General features: G+C 45.2%; 1 protein-coding gene across 1 annotated transcript; it reads right to left on the reverse strand.

Moving 5' to 3' along the window:
* Nucleotides 1-13,890: 13,890 nt before the first annotated feature.
* Nucleotides 13,891-17,343, reverse strand: LOC306752591 (nuclear factor 7, ovary-like; the record flags this gene model as incomplete). The annotated part of the gene is made up of 2 exons (XM_079236371.1): nucleotides 13,891-15,063; nucleotides 17,257-17,343. 2 exons carry the CDS (start codon nucleotides 17,341-17,343, stop codon nucleotides 13,891-13,893), a joined length of 1,260 nt encoding a protein of 419 aa, XP_079092497.1.
* Between the last annotated feature and the right edge of the window lie 714 nt (nucleotides 17,344-18,057).

Consider the following 18,057-nt stretch of genomic DNA (forward strand, 5'->3'; position numbering starts at 1 on the left):
GTTGGTGTTTCATCTCTTTAATGTTTCATCTCGTTGGTGTTTCATCTGGTTGTTGTTTCTTTTTGTTGGTGTTTCATTTTGTTGATGTTTCATCTGGTTGGTGTTTCATCTGGTTGGTGTTTCATCTGGTTGGTGTTTCAGCTCGTTGGTGTTTCATCTCTTTAATGTTTCATCTTGTTGGTGTTTCATCTCGTTGTGTAGACTCTCGCGTTGTGTTAATGTGTGCGTCAATAATCACCATCGCCGACTGTCTGGGCTGACACTGTGTTACTGGGGTCTCTAAATGACCGGGACACTGTGTGTGTGTGTGTGTGTGTGTGTGTGTGTGTGTGTGTGTGTGTGTGTGTGTGTGTGTGTGTGAGTGTGTGTGTGTGTGTGTGTTGTGGCTTTCTGACAGTCTGAGTGCTGAATCTACACCTGGATGATTAATTCACCCGGGGAGCGAAACCGGCGTGTGTGTGTGTTTGTTTGCGTGTGTCGGTGTGTGTCGGTGTGTGTGTTTGTGTGTGTCAGTGTGTCGGTGTGTGTGTATGTGTGTGAGTCGGTGTGTGTGTGTGTGTGTGTGTCAGTGTGTTTGTGTTTGCGTTGAACTCCCTCATGTTGAAGCTAAGGTGAATTGACACATGAAAATACCCACAATCCCCTAGGACAGGTCTCTGAGCTCTGTGCTGAGCCGCTTATACTCTCTCACACACACACACACACACACACACACACACACACACACACACACACACACACACACACACACTTTATACCTGACGTCCTCTTTGCCTAAAAATAGGAACATGTTTTCTTCTTCGTTGGTCTGTTGGAATCTAACTTTCCCTTATAATCAATTAAGGCTGAATTTATGAATATTGATCTTTTAATAATCCCGATAGCAATGATAATTAACATTTTTTAATATATTTTCTTTTTGTTGTTGTTATTATCATAATTGTTTTTCTTTCTTTTCATTCATCTTTCAGGTCAGTATGTGTGTCTGTTGTGCGTCGTGAGGTGTGTTAGCTTCGTTAACACGTGACACACAACACAGTCCATCCAGAGGAGATGAATTATAAATGATGGGGAAACTCAAGGTAGTATTATTCAGTATTAAATAACTGCTTACTATATTATTATATTGTAACACGAGTTCATCACAGCGACTTCCTGCAGAAATAAAACCAGATTCACCCGAAATATGAAAGTTAGATTGTGAACATCAGAGTTTCTGTTGAATAATAAAACTTCATCACGTCAGAAAGTTGGTGAAGCGATGAAGAAAAAACACCAGAGTCTAGACAGCCTGCTCCTCTTCCTCCTCTTCCTCCTCCTCAAGTCCAGACAGCCTGTTTTATATTATAATAAATTCATCCTATAACTAGTGAAACCTGCAGTGTGAGGTTCACCGAGTCTTCCTTTTCCTCCTCCTCCTCCTCCTCTTCCTCCTCCTCTTCCTCTTCCTCTCCCAGCCTGATGGGTTATTGATAGAAGGATGGAGGGATCATAGGAGGAGGAGAGAGAGGCAGGACTCGACCGCCCATCTGTTCAGACCGTTCATCCATCTGGAAGTCAGAGGAGAAGGAGGCAGGGAAGGAAAGCAACTAGAAAGGAGGATAGAAGGGAATGAAGGAAAGGAGGAAACAAGGAGGTGAGACAAGTCTAAGTATCATGCCAGAAGGAGATATGAAGGAGGAGAGGATGAAAGATGGCCACAAGGAGACGTGTATTACAAGGAAGGAAGTGGAAATAAGGAGGAGGAAGTTGTGTAAAGGACGTAAAGTAGAGGAGGAAAGAAGGAGGAAAAGGAGATAAGGGAAAGGGGGGAAGGATGGAAATAAGTGAAGGAGGAAATACAAACATCAAGGAGGAAGCAGTGAAGGAAAGAAATGTAAGGAAAGGAGGAAGTGTAGGTGGCGGAAACAACATTTTACGGAATGAAAACCAGAAAGTAGGAAAGGAAATGAGGAGTAAGGGAGGGGAGAGGAGGAAGGAAAGGGAGGCAGGATTTAGGTAAGGAAACAAGGAGGTAAGGGAGACAGAGATAGCGAAGGAAATGAAAAAGGACCTTGGAGATATAAGACAAGGAGGACAAGGAAAGGAAGGAAGGAAGGAGATTTGGCACAAAATAAGGAAGTAGTGAAGAAATTGGGAGACAAGGAAGCAGGTAAGGATGACTGTGAGGACATACATGTGGTGGGCATGTAGGGAGGAAAGGAAATAGGAAGATAGATGAGGAAACAAATAAGAAAGTATGACAAAACATTAATAAATTAGGTGGCAGGTAGGGAATGTATAAAAGGACATATGAAAGGAAATGAGGAGGTGGGGAAGGAAAGGAGGAAACGGGGAGGCAAGAGAGGTTGAGAGGATTAGTCGTGTGATGAAGGGAAATGAGGAAGTAGAAAAGGAAACAAAGAGGTAGATAAGGGAAGGAGGAAAAGATGAGGGAAGGAAGAAAATGGTGAAATACCAAAGCAGGGGAGGAAACAAGGAAACAGTAAACGAGGAAGAGTGGATGAAGGAAAGCTTAAGGCAGGGAAGGAGAGGAGGAAAACAAAAGGACACAAGGATGCAAGAAGATAACCAAGAAAGGAAGTAGGAAACAAGGAGACAAAGACAAAATAGAAAGAGGACTGGGAGAAAAAAATCTGAGGACGAAAGAAAGGAAATGAGGAAGTAGGAAAGGAGCCAAGGAGGTATGCCAGGAGGAAGGAAACCCTTCAGTCTGAGCCAAGCAAAATATGTTCGTGTCGATGGACAGAGGAGCAGCGCCTCCCAGTGGCTGCTGGGAGATCTGCACCCTACGACACACACACACACACACACACACACACACACACACACACACACACACACACACACACACACACACACACACACACACACCTTCATATAAAAGCTCCACATCATTACACTCGGGGAGTTAATTCTCAATATCCTGTTTCTCTCTCGCGCCGCTGATGAGAATAAATGAGTCTCGCTCCTCAAATGAGTAGGTAATGGAATATTGAATAAATGATGTTTCCTCTCCACCGCCTCCAACACGTGTGTGTGTGTGTGTGTGTGTGTGTGTGTGTGTGTGTGTGTGTGTGTGTGTGTGTGTGTGTGTTTAAATCTTTAAAGCTGAAGTTTAGAGGACTCATCTGCACCTTTGAAGTTTGCGTTGTTTCTATATTTAATTCAATTGTGAGGACGCTTAGTCGTCTCCTCCACTAAGCCAAAGGACTAGTGTCCTAGTGAGGACGCTTAGTCGTCTCCTCCACTAAGCCAAAGGACTAGTGTCCTAGTGAGGACGCTTAGTCGTCTCCTCCACTAAGCCAAAGGACTAGTGTCCTAGTGAGGACGCTCAGTCGTCTCCTCCACTAAGCTGAAGGACTAGTGTCCTAGTAGGACGCTTAGTCGTCTCCTCAACTAAGCTAAAGGAGGACTAGTGTCCTAGTGAGGATGCTTAGTTGTCTCCTCCACTAAGCTGAAGGACTAGTGTCCTAGTGAGGACGCTTAGTTGTCTCCTCCACTAAGCTAAAGGAGGACTAGTGTCCTAGTGAGGACGCTTAGTCGTCTCCTTCACTAAGCTAAAGGACTAGTGTCCTCATGAGGACGCTTAGTCATCTCCTCCACTAAGCTAAAGGATTAGTGTCCTCGTCTCCTCCACTGAGTTTTTTTTACATTGAAGTTTTGGCAGACCTCAGTTTGCTAGCAATACACAATTGTGTGTGTGTGTGTGTGTGTGTGTGTGTGTGTGTGTGTGTGTGTGTGTCCTGGCAGTTTTGAGTGTGACACATGAACTGAAGCTGCAGTGAGAGTATGAAAGAAAAGCCCATCCGTGAAATGACACCCACCCACTCTCACACACACACACTCAAACAGTCGACCCGTTGATGGATGACTCGTCACAGTCTGACCTCCTTAGACTGATGTCGACACCACTAACGACCAATCAAATGAGCCGGATAACTAGAGGGGCGGGGCTAATTGATATTTAATTACTGGACAACCGGCTAACGAAGCCGAAAGCTCTCGCTGACATGTCATCTGTCCGTCTTCGTAGCGAACCGCGTGATTGGTCGGTTGTTCTGTTGCTGTTTGGAGACTTCTTTTTTTTTTTTGCCAAGTTTGCAGGAAGACGAAAAAGCTGTGAATTCCTGCAGGACCCAATTAAAATCAATCACACACACACACTGGAGCCTCACACTCACAGGAGCGTTTACAGGAAGAGAGAGAGAGAGTGTGAATTAACTTCCACAGCCTTGTGACTAAATATATTCAAGACGTGCTGCCGTGTGACGGACTGGAAACATGAGAGATGTCATGCTGTCCCGTTTAGAAACACTAAGCGTTTGCCACGAAGTTGTCTAATTGTCTTTTTTTTTGCTCAGGAGTTTGTATTGCAACTTCCAAAAACCAAAGATGACAACTTTCAAAAAACAAAGATGGCTACTTCCAAAAAACAAAGATGGCGACTTCCAGAAACCAAGATGGAAACTTACAAAAGCCCAGATAGAAACTTCTAAAAGTCAAGATGGAAACTTCTAAAAGTCAAGATGGAAACTTCCCAAAACCAAGATGGAAACTTCTAAAAGTCAAGATGGAAACTTCTAAAAGCCAAGATGGAAACTTCTAAAAGTCAAGATGGAAACTTCCCAAAACCAAGATGGAAACTTCTAAAAGTCAAGATGGAAACTTCCCAAAACCAAGATGGAAACTTCTAAAAGTCAAGATGGAAACTTCTAAAAGTCAAGATGGAAACTTCCCAAAACCAAGATGCAAACTTCCATTTCTAAGATGGCAACTTACAAAAGAAAAGATGGAACATTCCAAAAGTCAAGATGGAAACTTCTAAAAGCCAAGATGTAAACTTCTAAAAGTCAAGATGGAAAATTCCCAAAACCAAGATGGAAACTTCCCAAAACCAAGATGGAAACTTCTAAAAGTCAAGATGGAAACTTCCCAAAACCAAGATGGAAACTTCTAAAAGTCAAGATGGAAACTTCCCAAAACCAAGATGGAAACTTCTAAAAGTCAAGATGGAAACTTCTAAATGTCAAGATGGAAACTTCTAAAAGTCAAGATGGAAACTTCCATTTCTAAGATGGCAACTTACAAAAGAAAAGATGGAACATTCCAAAAGTCAAGATGGAAACTTCTAAAAGCCAAGATGGAAACTTCCAAAAGTCAAGATGGAAACTTCTAAAAGTCAAGATGGAAACTTCTAAAAGCCAAGATGGAAACTTCTAAAAGTCAAGATGGAAACTTCTAAAAGTAAAGATGCAAACTTCTAAAAGTAAAGATGGAAAATTCCCAAATTCAAGATGCAAACTTCCATTTCTAAGATGGCAACTTACAAAAGAAAAGATGGAAATTTCCAAAAGTCAAGATGGAAACTTCTAAAAGCCAAGATGGAAACTTACAAAAGTCAAGATGGAAAATTCCCAAATCCAAGATGGAAACTTCCCAAAACCAAGATGGAAACTTCCAAAAGTCAAGATGGAAACTTCTAAAAGCCAAGATGGAAACTTACAAAAGTCAAGATGGAAAATTCCCAAAACCAAGATGGAAACTTCCAAAAGTCAAGATGGAAACTTCTAAAAGCCAAGATGGAAACTTACAAAAGTCAAGATGGAAAATTCCCAAAACCAAGATGGAAACTTCCAAAAGTGAAGATGGAAACTTCTAAAAGTAAAGATGGAAACTTCTAAAAGTCAAGATGAAAAATTCCCAAAACCAAGATGGAAACTTCCATTTCACCTTTTGCCACATGAAGGTCTGTCTGTCTGTCTGTCTGTCTGTCTGTCTGTCTGTCTCTCTCTCTCTCTCTCTCTCTCTTCTTTATTTCAGAAGTCTCTGTTCAGTAAACCGGTTTATTTTGTTCTCTTCACGACAAACGAGTTTCTCTGCTGCTTCAACAATTGCCTGCTCTGAATCTCTCCTGTGTGTGTGTGTGTGTGTGTGTGTGTGTGTGTGTGTGTGTGTGTGTGTGTGTGTGTGTGTGTGTGTGTGTGTGTGTGTGTGTGTGTGGCGATCACAGTGCTCCTCTGATAATCAGCCACAAGTACGCCCCAAAAGAAAGGGAGAGAAGAAGAGGGAGGAAGCTATCAGGAGGGAACCATTGATATGGTAATATCTGTCACACACACATACACACACACACACGCACACACACACACACACACACACACACACACACACACACACACACACACACACACGTACACCAGGCGGTGTGACAGCAGCAGAATAGGAGGTTGCATATTGTGTCTCACAGACCTTTCATTACAGCACAAGACTGAAACTACTCGTTAGAGAGCGAGAGGAGAAAGAGAGAGATTTTTTTTTTTTGATTTTTACAAAACACTTTATTTACATATTTTCAAAGTTTTACAAATACAATCAGTGTTAATGTAATAAATAATAAATACAATAGAATCCTTGTTCTACCGTTTCCCTTTTTTTTTTTCCATCAGTCAGTTAAAAAATGTGTAAAAGACAGTTGACCGTCCGAAACCTTGCACAGTGTGTTCTTAAAACACCACCGCTCTACGAACGCCTCAAGGTCGGAGATGTGGTGATAAAAACAAAACTCGAGCCAGAGTCTTGACCGGAGGTTGGTCCTCCACACTGCCGCCGCTTCCTGCCCATCCCCATGCTCGACCTGCCTCTTTCTGCTCGTGTAAATTGCCAGTTTAGCCTGGCCTGAGATGAAATTGAGGAGCTGCCACTTGTTTTTAAAACTTTTGTTGTAGCCCGCTCCCATAATAAAAATCCTCTCAGTAAAAACAACGCCGAGGCGTGTAAAAAACGATGTTAAAAGAGAGAAGAGACTAGTGAGTCTCTTACTTACACTCAGTAAAAACGTGATAAACTGTCTCACGTACTCCGCAAAACGGGCATCCGCTAAAAACAGCTGGGTTAAGAACAGAGATAAAAGCGTTCGTAGCGACGGCACCGTGGAGGATCCTCCACTGGAGGTCGCCTGTCCGTTTTTTGAGGGGGGCTTTGTATAGGAGCCTCCACTGCGGGCTGGGGCCATCTTGTCCCCACTTCTTTGCCCACACAGTGGGGGGTCTGCCGCTCAGTCGACCCGGTGGATGCACTTCACACAGTTGCGGTAGAGAGTCTCTTTGTCTGCTTCGTATATTGTCAGTTTTGCAGGGTGTACGACTCTCAGAAGGGGGCCGGTCTTCTCTCCCAGGCCTGGGCTCAGGACGATGTCCGGGTAGGGGTCTGCAGTGTCGCTTCTGGTCTGGCTGCCCATCAGGAGGTGCCGGTCTTTCTGTGTTAGCCTCCGGGACCAGAGCCCCAGTATCCTCCCAGCCGCTCGGAGAGACTGCAGCCCCAGCAGAGAGCCCAGGGCCTGGGCGTCGGTCAGTGCCGGCCCCACTGCATCCACCAGCTGCTGCAGGGTCAGGGTTCCAGACTGGATCAGCGCCGCCGTCAGGCCGTGTGTAGTGTGGTTACTGACGTCCAGCCTGGCTCCATTGACCAGTGGTTCTCTCAACAACCAGTGCAGAGAGTTGGCTTCCGGGCACCTTTTGTGGTTAAAAAGGGCCCACGACTTGAAAACACCCTGATAAAAAGGAGGCAACATAGTCAATTTTAAGAATTTAGGATCCATTAAAAACAGAGCATCATCCAAACCCAGGTTATTGGCACGCCTCAGGATGCTGCTGGCCACATCTCTCCACACCAGATCTGCCGGGCCTGTGAGGTACCTTTGAATAAAACGCAATCTAAAAGTGGCAGTCCGGCTGGCCAGGTGGACAAGGCCCTGTCCCCCCTCCTCCCTGGCTAAAAACACAACCCCCTGCGGCACCCAGTGCAGACCACCCCAGAGGAAATCCACCATCTTTCTTTGGATCTCCGCAAGTAGGCCTGAGGGGGGGTCCACACAGGTTAGCCGGTGCCACAGCTGGGATGCAACTAGGTTGTTAAGAACCAGCACTCTCCCTCTGAGCGACATCTGGGGGAGCAGCCATTTCCATTTTTCAAGTTTCCCTTCAACCTTTTCTATGACGGTCTCCCAGTTCTTCTTTACTATATGGTCTGCTCCCAAAAACACCCCTAGGTACTTTAGACCTCCTCTCTTCCATTCTAGGTTTCGGGGGAGAACTGGGAGACCGCCGCGCCACTCACCGACAGCGAGGGCTTCACTTTTCCCCCAGTTGACCCTCGCTGCCGATGCCGAGCTAAAATCCTCTACGATACCCGCTAAAATATCGACCTCGTCCTGGTTCTTAATAAAAAATATAATATCATTTGCATAAGCAGATAAAATCAATCTTCCATTAAAACCTGGATAAAACAACCCCTGAGTGCTGGAACGTATTTTGTGGAGGAGAGGTTCAAGGGAGAGAGCGTAGAGCATTCCAGACAGAGCACAGCCCTGCCTGACCCCTCTACACACTCTAAAAGGAGCACTCAGACTGCCGTTGATTTTCAGCACACTCTCAACATCCCTGTACAGCACCTTGATCTTGGCTATGAAACCAGCGCTGAACCCAAAACTCTCCATCACTTTCCACAAGAAACCATGTTCAACGCGGTCAAAAGCCTTTTCCTGGTCCAGGGAAATCAGACCAGTGTCTACACCTAATGAACTAGAGACATCCAAAACATCCCGAATTAGGTGGACGTTGTCCACCATGGACCTGCCAGGGACGCAGTAGGTCTAGTCCCGATGGATGACCTGCTCCATGACCCTCCCCAGCCTGGAGGCCAAAGCTTTGGACAGGAGTTTGTAATCCACGCAAAGCAGTGACACAGGGCGCCAGTTTTTGATGTCCTGCAGGTTACCCTTTTTTGGCAGCAATGCTAGGACTGCCCTCCTACAGGACACTGGCATGGAACCCGAGGCCAGACACTCATTAAAAACCTCCGAGACATCATCTGCGATGATGTCCCAGTAGGCCTTGTAAAACTCCACTGTGAGCCCATCGATGCCAGGAGCCCGCCGTCCCTGCATGCCCTGCAGGGCGGTCAGCAGCTCCTGCATCTGGAGGGGGGCGTCGAGCTGTGAGTTGGTCTCTGCGGAGACCTGGGGTAGTCCCCCGCAGAAACCCTCCAGGAGAGCTGGCTCTTCCTGGTATTCTGTGGCGTACAACTGTTGATAAAAGCTCACAGCTCGCCCTCGTATCTGGCCCGGGTCCGTCAGCTCCTGCCCTGTGTCAGACAGCAGTGCGTGGATTACTTTCCCCTGCCCGTTCTTCTTCTCCAGACTGAAGAAATAGTGAGACGGAGCATCCATCTCGATGATGCTCTGGAACTGGGACCTGACCAGGGCGCCCTGCACTTTACTACCCAGCAGGTCGGCTAAAGCCATTTTTTTCCCTTTGAGGTTTTCAATATAACCTTGATTTCCTGTGGACTCACTTAAACGTTCTAGTTCCACTATATCGGTCTCTAGATCTTCCATAGATCTGGTGCTGTCTCGTGTGACGTTCAAAGTGTGCTGTTGACACAGTAGTCTTATTTGTGTCTTACCGTGGTCCCACCACTGCTTAAGACTACTAAAATCACCCTTCCTCTGTCTAAAAACACCCCAGAAATAAATAAAAACCTCTCTAAAACTCTTATCAAATGTTAAAACAGAATTAAAATGCCAATAAGCACTTCTGGGTAAGATGTTTCTGATAAAAACATGAGACAAAACAAGAGAGTGATCACTAAAACCAGCCGACATAATGGCACAACTCCTAAAGGTGCTGAAATGATGCTTAAAACAATAAATACGATCTAGCCTAGCTGAGGAGACCCTGCTCTCTCTGAGGTGGGACCAGGTGTACTGCCTGGAGTCTGGGTGCATCCTCCTCCACACGTCCACCAGGCCGTGAGAGCGGACCAGCTGCTTCAAGGCGTGCTGAGAGGCTGGATGAGGCTCTGTGTGATTACGGTCTAAAACTGCATCCTCTGTGCAGTTAAAATCCCCCCCAAGAATAAAAAATCCTCCGTTGAGCAGCCATTTAAAACTTCATCTACTTTGAGTAAAAACTGCTTCCTCTCTGCACCAGATGCTGGAGCATACACGTTGATAAAAACAGCAGAAAATGTGTCGAACCGAGCTCTGACTAAGAGAAGCCTCCCCTCGATAAAATGCTGGACCTCCAGTGTGTTGGGTTTAAAAGCCCGTGAGAAGAGGAAGCCCACTCCTGCGCTCAGGGAGGTGTTGTGGCTTAAAACGACTTCCCCTTCCCACTCCCTTCTCCAGTTAGGCTCGTTGTTAAAATCACTGTGCGTTTCTTGTAAAAAGAGAACGTCCATCTTTTTCATTTTGGAAGTTTCATAGATAGATGTTCTCTTCTGGACGTCCCTGCCACCATTTACATTTAAAAGCCCTATTTTTAAAACATCCATTGTGGATAGAGTTAAAATGAGAACCAACCAATAAAACAAAACCCTAAAAGACCTTTCCAGAATTGCCCCTTCCATGAGTGTTTTGTTGTTGCCTTGCTTTGGTGACGAGTTTTTTTAATCTAAAACCCTCCTGCTCTGTGAGGCCAGGCTCCCCCTCTGGCTCATGTGGAGCCTGGCCGAGGCGATAAAAAGACCGAGGTCTGGGAAATGGTCGCCAACCTTCACCTGCTGGTTCTTGGTTTTTGTTAAAAACGCTTTCAGTGTGTCAAGTGTAATCGTTTTGCTTTTTTGGCTGCTGCTAAAAACAGCGACATCACTGCTGTCCGACACACACCCATCCTCCGCACTCTCATCAGTCACACACTCATTTGTCGCCCCCCTCCTGCTCGACCTCCTACATTTTGCTGCACTCTTCCTTTTGTGTTTGTTTGCTTCCTCCAGCTTCCTCCACCTGCTCACTCCACAGCACACTGTGCTCCTCCATGTCCTCTTCCTGCTCCTTTGCCTCTACGCCTTCCTCACCTGCCTTCTCCTCCACCTGCCTCACACACACACCACTCACACCAGCCTCCACCTCATCCTCTCCCACTTCACCCAGAGCACCCTCCCCTCCAGGAACACTCTCCTCACCCAGAGCACCCTCCCCTACCGGAGTAGTCTCCTCACCCACCACTCCCTCCTCACACAACAAACCCTCACCCAAAACCCCTTTTTCACCCGTGGCCACCTCCACCCCCGGTACCTCAACTGAACTCACCCCATGTGTTGGGTCGGCCACACCGGCGGGGCCCCACAGAGAGCTCCGCGGAGCCGCGACCGGCCGCTCGGCGGGGGGGAGGGGCGGTCCAGACGCGCCCGCAGCCGACCCGGGCGGCGCCGGCCCAGACGAGAGAGAGAACGAGAGAGAACGAGAGAGAGAGAGAGAGAGAGAGAGAGAGAGAAAGAGAGAGAGAAAGAGAGAGAAAGAGAAAGAGAAAGAGAGAGAGAGAGAGAGAGAGAGAGAGAGAGAGAGAGAGAGAGAGAAAGAGAGAGAGAGAGAGAGAGAGAGAGAAAGAGAGAGAGAGAGAGAGAGAGAGAGAGAGACTGTCATCAACTCCTCTCTCTGTTGTTCAGGTTTCTGAGCCTGACATGACCGAACACACACACACGCATGCACACACACTTGCAGACACACACACGCACGCAAGTACACACACACACACACTCTCACACACACACACACTCTCACACACACATACACGTGCAGACACACACACGCAGAAGTACACACACACGCACACACACACACAAACACATACACACACTCGCAGACACACACACGCACACAAGTACACACACACACACACTCACAAACACACACTCGCAGACACACACGCACGCAAGTACAGACACACACACTCACATACACATACACACACTCACATACACACACACACACACACACACACACACACTTGCAGACACACACATACACATGCAGACACACACACGCACACACACCTGCACACACACACACACATACACACACACTCGCAGACACACACACATACACATGCAGACACACACACGCACACACACCTGCACACACACACACACACATACACACACACTCGCAGACACACACACATACACATGCAGACACACACACGCACCTGCACACACACACACACACATACACACACACTCGCAGACACACACACATACACATGCAGACACACACACGCACAAGTACACACATACACACACACACACGCATGCACACACTCACAGACACACGCACACACATACACATGTTCATCAACATGTGGAGATACAAGGTTTTCATTGGCAGGCAAGACGCCACAGAGCAGACAGGTTAGACAGGTGAGGGAGGTCTGGCTTCTTCTTCTTCTTCTTGTCACGTGCATATTATGTTGAGCTGAGAGACAGACAGTGTGAGAGAGAGACAGCTGTGAAGACAAACAGGAAGTGGACAGACAGTGTGAGAGACAGACAGGCCAACACAGGAAGTCACTCTGAAGGAGATAAGACCCTCTAAGTCTTTGAGCTTCGGAGGAAACCTGAAATCCAGACCATATTTCCATAATCCGCCTTGTATTCTAACCAACAGGCCCCAAACCACTCATCTCCTTTTCCCATCATGCACCTGGCCTCTGACACATTGCCATAATCCATCAAACCTGTGCAGACTTTCAGCAGTTTTGTGAAGATGCTCTCTGTGAGGTGCAGCTGATGTTGCCCTGGTGTTTTCTACTGAGTGTCTCAGGCATTTCATACAGGTATGGACATAGTCACCATGTTGTCACCCATTGGTTTGTGGACTACAGGTTTTGAAGCCTAAAGTTTGGCATTTTGGCCGTCGCCATCTTGGTTTTTGCAACCACAAGTTCCACAAGAAGGTGAAGATAAATTACTCTGAACGTTTGATGTTTTAGACGACCAAATTAAGTTTCGTGAAGCGAAAACACTGAAAGAGACGAAAACACAGACAACTCACAGACAGGACAACGCTGTGGCAGAGACCTGTCAATCACCTTATAGCCCCGCCCTAAAGCTTTATGATCTGTTTCACTCTAAATGACCATAATGTACTAAATGAACATCATGCTGTATTGAAGAAGACTTGAAACTAGAGATTGAGACATAAACTCATGTTTACAATGTTTACTGAGGGAATACATCAAGAGAAGTAGAGTCATTTATATATACTTCTATACAACCAGAGGAGTCACCCCCTGGTGGTCAGGAGAGAGAATGCAGCTTTAACACATGAAGCATAGACTTCTATACAACCAGAGGAGTCGCCCCCTGGTGCTCAGGAGAGAGAGAATGCAGCTTTAACACATGAAGCATAGACTTCTATACAACCAGAGGAGTCGCCCTCTGGTGGTCAGGATGCTTTACCAGGATGAGGCCTCTAACAGTAGAGATGTGCCTTTGTGCAGCTGATATTATTAATAATGACTCCTCTGAGGCCTGTATTGTTGAAGTACTTGAATAAGTGTCTCATGTTGGGTGATAGCCCAGAAATCACAGAGCACTGAAATTATCCAGCATTTCTTTTAATAGATTTAGTTTTACAGTCAGTACAGCACAAACAGTATGAAGCATTTCTATCCAGTATGGGAGTTGTTGGATGATGGCTGCCCAGTAGTACTGTATAAAGTTAGAGAGGGCGAGTCAGCCAGCAGTTGTTTTAAATCAAGCACATCATCAATGGACATTTTGAATACCAGCATCTGTCCATAACAAACAAAGGACAGAAGATATAGAAGAATAAAGCTTCCTCCCATTATCATGGCAGGTCGTGAACTAGTCACACATCACAATCTATTGGGTTCGTCTGTTGTGTCGTTCAGGACGAAAATAATGTCTAGAAAAACTTTTTTAACGTAATGTCGTCCCAATAAAAACGTTGTGCCAAGGGACAAAGAAAAAAACAGGCAATGTATATCTCTTCACACCAAACCAATCAATTGCGTTTAATGACTATTTCACGAACTTGTGTGAGACTGTGTTGAAAACAGCAGATTTTTGAAAAAGCAATGATTACTTTTAACTGACAGCAGGGTTGAGGATCAGAGGGACGGAGTCAATAGGGCAGAAGATTGGGTAGATTCTCTCAGTGAAGGAGCAGCCAGTGAAGGAGTAGATAAGAGCTGCTGAATCTGCATTTTGGAAGGCGACCAGACCCTCCTCGGGGTCCACGAAGACCCTCACCTTCTCAGGTCGATCCTTCACAGAGAGACGCTCATTCTGGCTTGTAAGTGGTAAGTAGTCTCCATTTATATGCATTAGAGCCCACATGCCATTTTCAGGGTTTCGTCTAACGTCTCCCTTCCTGTTGACGGACTCTTTGGTCACTCCTAAAATCCATGCAGTCTTTCCTTTAACTTGAACATCATAGTAAAATCGCCCCAAAGAGAAACTCTGCTGTCCCAAGATGCACTCGACACGATCCAATTGCTTTAGGTTGTCTGGGACTTCATTCCACACACCACTCTGGTGTACTTGTTTCCCATCATCAGATACGATGAGATGAGGATGAACTGTTTCAGGATCCAGAGTCACATCCACTGTATTCTGCAAGAGGCGCAACAGCTCCTGGATCTTCTGCTCAGTTACAGCCTTTGTTTCCTGAAGCTCTTTGATCTTTGCTTCATATTCTTCTTTCAGGGGAACAACGTCGTGAAATCTGTGACTTGAGTCCACACAGGACTGACATGTGGGCATTTGCTCATTCTTGCAGTCGACCTCCAGAGGTTTGCCATGCTTAGGACACACGCTGCCCTCCGCGTTCTCAACCGCATCAAACAGCTTTAGGGTAACTGTAAGACACAACAGGCCGAATACTAAGAACAGACAGAACTTCAGGAAGGTCCAGCAGGAAGGCAGCAGGTTAGTTCCTGTAGGAACGTCACTGGAAACTTCTCTGGGTTCGGCAACTTGTTGCTCTGATCTCTTCCCGTCATTCCTTCCAGTTGACTGTCTGAACTGAAGAGTCATCTCAGATATGAAAGTGTTGACTCCAAACTTACATTTTCTATCCACACGCTCATTGCACATGGGACACAGGCGCCGGGAGTTAGAGTTCAAGTGCTGCGTGATGCACTTTTTGCAGAAGTTGTGTCCACATGGTACCGTGACTGGATCGCTGAACACATCCAGGCAGATGCAGCACAAGAGCTGCTCTTCAGTTAGCAGATAGTCGGCAGCCGACATGTTGACCTGCAGCCAAAAGACAAGCGGTGACTCATCATCACACAACTCTTCTGCATGTTGCATTGTGACATAGCAAAACAAAGAAAGTCTTCCTGCATACGTTAAATGTAGGGATGCACCTCTCACAGTCCAGCAAAGAAATCACTGAAATTACTTTGCTTTCCTAACTTCTTAAAACAAAATGTGAGGAATAAAAAATAGATATAAACTGAATTGTTATTTATTTATTAAAAATTATAAATTGTGCACCAGCAACTTAAAATAGCTTCAAAATGAAAAGGAATTAGAATTCAAGTGTACACGTTTTAATTTCTACAAGAAATTGTTCTTAAAAAAATTAAACTAGGATTCAAATTCCAGTATTTAATGTATAGCATATATAAACTACTAAATATAAATTAATTGAACAGATTGGACACATTGTCCCTGATAGCAGATGTAGATTTTTAAGTCAGTATCGGTATCAGTGCATCCATAATTTAATGTGTTGGCTTTGATTATTCCTTATTTTGGTGATTTGAAGTGAAAATATCAAAAGAGACTCACAGGTTCAATTCATGCCATTATTCTGCAACAAATGAAACCCAATGAGAATAAAAAGGTCTAATGAGGTCTAATACAAAAGTTAAATGTTTCTCAAAACCAAAACACATTGAAGTTATTTTTACTAAATAGAAGTTTCAGCCGTATTCTGACCAACATTCAAACATTATAGTGTTTAATCCTCTAAAGGTGCATTTGTACATGTAGTACCACTTAACACACAGTAACCACTAACTAACTGTACTGACCTGTGTGCGCTCAAGACGCTGCTGTGTTGTTAGAATGATGAAGAAACTATTTTATTTGGATCTTTAGTTATAAACCCATCCAGACTGTCAGCTGAGTGTCTTCCTGCTCTCTGGAGACGACGGTGAGACTCTGAGAAACAGGTTGCTGACACAAATGTTTTCTATAGGCATGAAAACACACCCTCATAGGTATGGTTTGATGACTCATAAGGCAACGCAGTCACGGGCAGTATGTGAAATATTCATGCAATGCAAACTGTGGTTTCATGTCTTTTTTGGGACGGCATTACGCTACGAATGAAAGTTAACTTTAAGCGTCACAACACTTTGAGTAAAACACTGAGTACTACACTAAGTATAGTACTTCAATTTGCATTGTATTTTTTAGTTCGTTATGGTGTTACTAACTGTTAGTTAGTGTTCTAGCGGTATGTATGCAACACTGTTCTAGTGAAGCTGAACATGAGTATAATGTTTCACTCTTTTATCAAACTGGAGTAACATCCATAGGAGATAATGCTGTAATATTGAGTATTAGTACAATGCAGATACTACAGCAGTGAGTTCAGCACACATGCAGCTGTCATGTCCCTCAGAAAGACTTCTGTATTGTCAGCAGCTCTTCTCCTTAATGTTGCATGAAGCCAAAGTCTGTTTGAAGCAGATTTACACAATCGTCCTCAGATGGCCAGCAGGTTCAGCTTGTCCTTAGATTGTCTTTGACAACTCAGACATCCTCTCACAAAACAAGTTTTTCAACTTTACGGTATCTTCCTGTAAAGAGCACAGAGTCGCGCTTGCAGCTCTGTGAGGCGTCAGCTAACGAGACATGAACTCATGTTTACAATGTTTACTGAGGGAATGAATCAAGAGAGAAGTAGAGTCATTTATATAGACTTCTAAACAACCAGAGGAGTCGCCCCCTGGTGGTCAGGAGAGAGAATGCAGCTTTAAGACATGAAGCACATACTTCTATACAACCAGAGGAGTCACCCCCTGGTGGTCAGGAGAGAGAATGCAGCTTTAACACATGAAGCATACACTTCTATACAACCAGAGGAGTCACACTCTGGTGGTCAGGAGAGAGAATGCAGCTTTAACACATGAAGCATATACTTCTATACAACCAGAGGAGTCACACTCTGGTGGTCAGGAGAGAGAATGCAGCTTTAACACATGAAGCATATACTTCTATACAACCAGAGGAGTCACCCCCTGGTGGTCAGGAGAGAGAATGCAGCTTTAACACATGAAGCATATACTTCTATACAACCAGAGGAGTCACACTCTGGTGGTCAGGAGAGAGAATGCAGCTTTAACACATGAAGCATATACTTCTATACAACCAGAGGAGTCACACTCTGGTGGTCAGGAGAGAGAATGCAGCTTTAACACATGAAGCATATACTCCAGATGCTGGTTTCCCGTTGACGCTCCAGAGTGGCCCCAGCCTCCGGAACCCCCGGAACAGCCTCATCAGGGAGTCCTGAGCCATCGTGGGCTCGAGAAGCCTCATCGTGGTTGCCACTTCGATCTCACATCTGACACCCAACACACATCATAATCAAAACATATTTCTGAAAGAAAAGTCAACGACGATATAACCTCCACACCTAACACCTACATTACGTATATGAGGTCGAGAGGGACAACGGGAGGGATGGCGAGATATACACAGGGTCGTTCTGACCCGAGGACAACGGGAGGATGTGTAGATACATGTGGGTCAAGGGGAAGGATATCTACACATACAGTTGTGCATTTTTATTCGGATGGTGTTTACAGACATGACTGCTAAAGCTGTTAACGATACTGCTGTGAAAGAACACACTCGGGGAGAGGACATTTTTCAGTCTTTCAAAAACTTTATCGATAAAACCCAGCATGACAAATATCAAGTCCAAACACCGTTCCACCATGACTGATGACCATTTGGAAGTCTGCCTGAGGCTGGCTACCAGCAGCGACTGCCTACACAACTCTGCTGGTTCCATTCAGTGAAGTCTTCAGATAACAAAGGTAATGACCAAAAATGTACAGAATTGTATTGTGTGATCACTATTGGCGTGGTCTTTGTTCGTGAAATATATATATATATATATATATATTTAGCATTATTAATGTAGGTAGATCTTTTTGAATTGGTCATTTTAGAAGTAGCACGCAAGCCAAAACAGTGTGGGCACCCCTGCTATAGAGTCTAACCTCC

This window comes from Taurulus bubalis (genome assembly GCF_910589615.1).
Source record: "Taurulus bubalis genome assembly, chromosome: 20".
In the NCBI taxonomy this organism is placed as follows: domain Eukaryota; kingdom Metazoa; phylum Chordata; class Actinopteri; order Perciformes; family Cottidae; genus Taurulus; species Taurulus bubalis.